Source organism: Convolutriloba macropyga, chromosome 9 (genome assembly GCF_964194025.1).
Source record: "Convolutriloba macropyga chromosome 9, txConMacr16.3, whole genome shotgun sequence".
Classification (NCBI taxonomy): domain Eukaryota; kingdom Metazoa; phylum Xenacoelomorpha; order Acoela; family Convolutidae; genus Convolutriloba; species Convolutriloba macropyga.
The window spans coordinates 8530883-8533526 of record NC_134476.1 but is presented as its reverse complement, the minus strand read 5'-3'; the positions used below and the strand labels follow the sequence as shown (position 1 = coordinate 8533526).

Here is a 2644-nt window from a genome sequence, read left to right as displayed (position 1 = left end):
AAGAAAAAAACATTAAAAAATTATCTAGACTCCTACCCCTGAATTAATTGTCACGCCTGTCATTCGAGAGCAATTTGTCCGACGTTAGTCGGTTTATGTTTGAACAATTAAAATAACGATTCTGGAATCTTATCTGAGCCCAACGATTAGTATTTTTGAGCCAGGCAATAAAGGCTACGTCGAATGCTAAGTCACTGATAAAAAGTTTTAAAATTTTTCAGGCGAAAATGGGAACTTGACAGATTAAATCTGGATTACAGATAAGCTTATCGGTAACTTAAATTATTAATGCAAAGTTGGTCACAATTATTTCCTCCCTTGTCCTCAAGCCTTAAAAGACGTTTTGTACAGTTCAATGGCGGGTGCTACAATTACAGACTCAGCTATTTTATCACAACATTCTTCAAGTTCGCCCGATTCAAGTAATGTTCAGATGACCCCTAAGTACAGCTTGCCTTCTGATAGGCTCTTTCTGGACTTTTGTGGTTCCGGGGAGTCGGCAGATATTTGCTCACCCCTGATCGCGCAACTGGCTATTGAAGACCAACAGCAGCTGGACTGTTCCTTCCCGTCATCCTGTGCCACGATTCCGGAGTTTGGAAGTTACCAGCAGAATACGTCGCAATGCGGACCTCTAACTCAAAACAGTTAGTCGTTTCTGGGTTTCAATTTGAAAAATTTGAAATAAAAATAGTGGGCTGTGTTAAGATTTTTTTTCTTGAGGTGGCAAGTTAGTTGAAAGACCTGTATAAATATAGAAAGACTCCCTTGAAGTAATGTAAAACTAAACGTTCTTTTGTTAAACGTTCAACAAAAGCTATCCTTAATTGTGATCTAGGGCATTTGTTTAGTTTTCGGAAAAGGACCCACTTAATTCGAGACTACTCCACTAAATAGGAAATAAACTCCCAACGAAAAGTACACCCGCTGCAATAAACCCCCAATTTCCTGGTTTAGAGCTGGGTATTTAGCGTGTTTGGCCATGCCTCACGGGCCATGGGCATGTCTCAGCGGCTCTTGGGACTGGATATGAATTTATCACAACCAAACTTGAGAAAACTCCCAAAAATTTTCTTTTCTGCTTGGCGCAATATTTATCTAAATGTTTACTATATGTCTTTATACATGAGAAATGTGGTGACTGGAATGTTGACCTATTAGCCAATTAGATTCGGATATTGAAATTCTCTTAAAGCACATTGCTCAATGATACAAAATGATGTTCGGATGTTGAATATTAGCTTATTTTTTGTTCCCAGGTCAAAGGAAAGCACCCTCGCGAAAGAAATACCGCGTGGGACGACTAGAGGGACTGAAAATGGCCCATATTTGGTGTCAAGAATACAAAGGCCGTCTTCTAAGGAAAGCTGTCCAAACCGAAGACATCCCAGTTATTAAAGAGCTTTTAAACGAAGGCGTGCTCGCTGATAACTGCGATGACAAGCAAAGAACTGCGCTGCATTTAGCCAGTGTCAAAGGCAATACGACAATTGTAGAGCTGCTTCTAAACAACGGTGCTAATCCTAACTGTAAAGATGTTAATCAAAACACTCCTTTAATGCTGGCAAGTCTGTCCAGAAATATTCCCACGATAACCCTTTTGTTGAAAAAAGGGGCGAACCCTAACTTATGCGATTCCAAGGGCAATAATGCGCTGACAATAGCCCAAAATAGATTAACCCATTTGCAACAGTGTCAAGTTGCTTGCGACTATTTGCGAGATGAGTTAGTGCACGTAATAACCATGATTAAAGAGTTTGTTCATCAGAAAGAAGTTACGTCATCGCGTGATCAATTATGTAATCGATTACGTGGTGATCACAACATTACGCAACGCGGACAGAGCTCAATTTCAAGTTCGGTAAAAATGACGAGCGACGAAATTCAAATTGAAGCAATGATTAGCCGACTGTCATTTTCTAATTCGGAAAGCAGTCACAATTCGTTGCAGACTCAAACTATAACTCAACAAGTAGCCGATGAATTCCAGGAACTTTTGACAAAATTTAATTCTCAAGTTAAGTTATCGTAATTTGTATAAAGTTAATTAGCTGTTAATAATTGGCGCGTATTTTTTTGGGTTTTGTTTGAAAAGAACTGTTTCCTGGGTTCAGTTTGAAATCAGTTTTTGGCGACAATATTGTCATAATCTGAGCCTTGAACAAGTAAATTTGAGATTTTGGGGGCTTTAATATTCCGGGTTGTAGCGGCTTTTTGTACGCATTAAGTTTGCAAAGTTGTAAATGCGGGCTAAAATGGCCTTATAAAAATTCTGTATGCTTCAAACTAAAATGTTCTGGGTTCAAATTTTATACCATGTGGCGGTTATATTTGACAAGAATTAGCTTAGTTGTGATTGATTTAGTTCAAACGTTTGTAATTCAAATTTAATTTAAGACAACTTTTCTTGGAATGTTGAAGATAGCTTCAATTGGTTTTGAGTTTTTGGAGCAAATTTTGTCACATGTTTTTTTGTTTAAATAATTTAGTGTCATTGTTTGCTCAGATGCTTCGAATCATTGGAAAGCGTTCACGATATGGAAGATTAAGTAGTAAGGTTCCCATCCACTAAATTTATTATCTAATTGCAGGATTTGAGCAACTAGAAACAACGTTTATTCTTGAAAACAATGTTTTCCATTGT

At 37.9% G+C, this 2644-nt stretch overlaps 1 protein-coding gene across 1 annotated transcript; it reads left to right on the top strand.

Moving 5' to 3' along the window:
- The first annotated feature begins 225 nt into the window (after positions 1-225).
- LOC142346014 (uncharacterized) lies at positions 226-2401 on the top strand. The gene is made up of 2 exons (XM_075398492.1): positions 226-647; positions 1260-2401. The coding sequence occupies exons 1-2, from the start codon at positions 356-358 to the stop codon at positions 2030-2032; spliced, it is 1065 nt and encodes a 354-aa protein (XP_075254607.1). The 5' UTR covers positions 226-355; the 3' UTR covers positions 2033-2401.
- The last annotated feature ends 243 nt before the right edge of the window (positions 2402-2644 follow it).

What these genes read in the sequence shown, in the direction of transcription:
- LOC142346014 (XM_075398492.1), top strand. Translation starts at nt 356, where the DNA reads ATGGCGGGTGCTACAATTACAGACTCAGCTATTTTATCACAACATTCT. An exon ending in CGGACCTCTAACTCAAAACA is followed by an intron (nt 648 to 1,259) that starts GTTAGTCGTTTC and finishes TTTTGTTCCCAG; the next exon opens with GTCAAAGGAAAGCACCCTCG.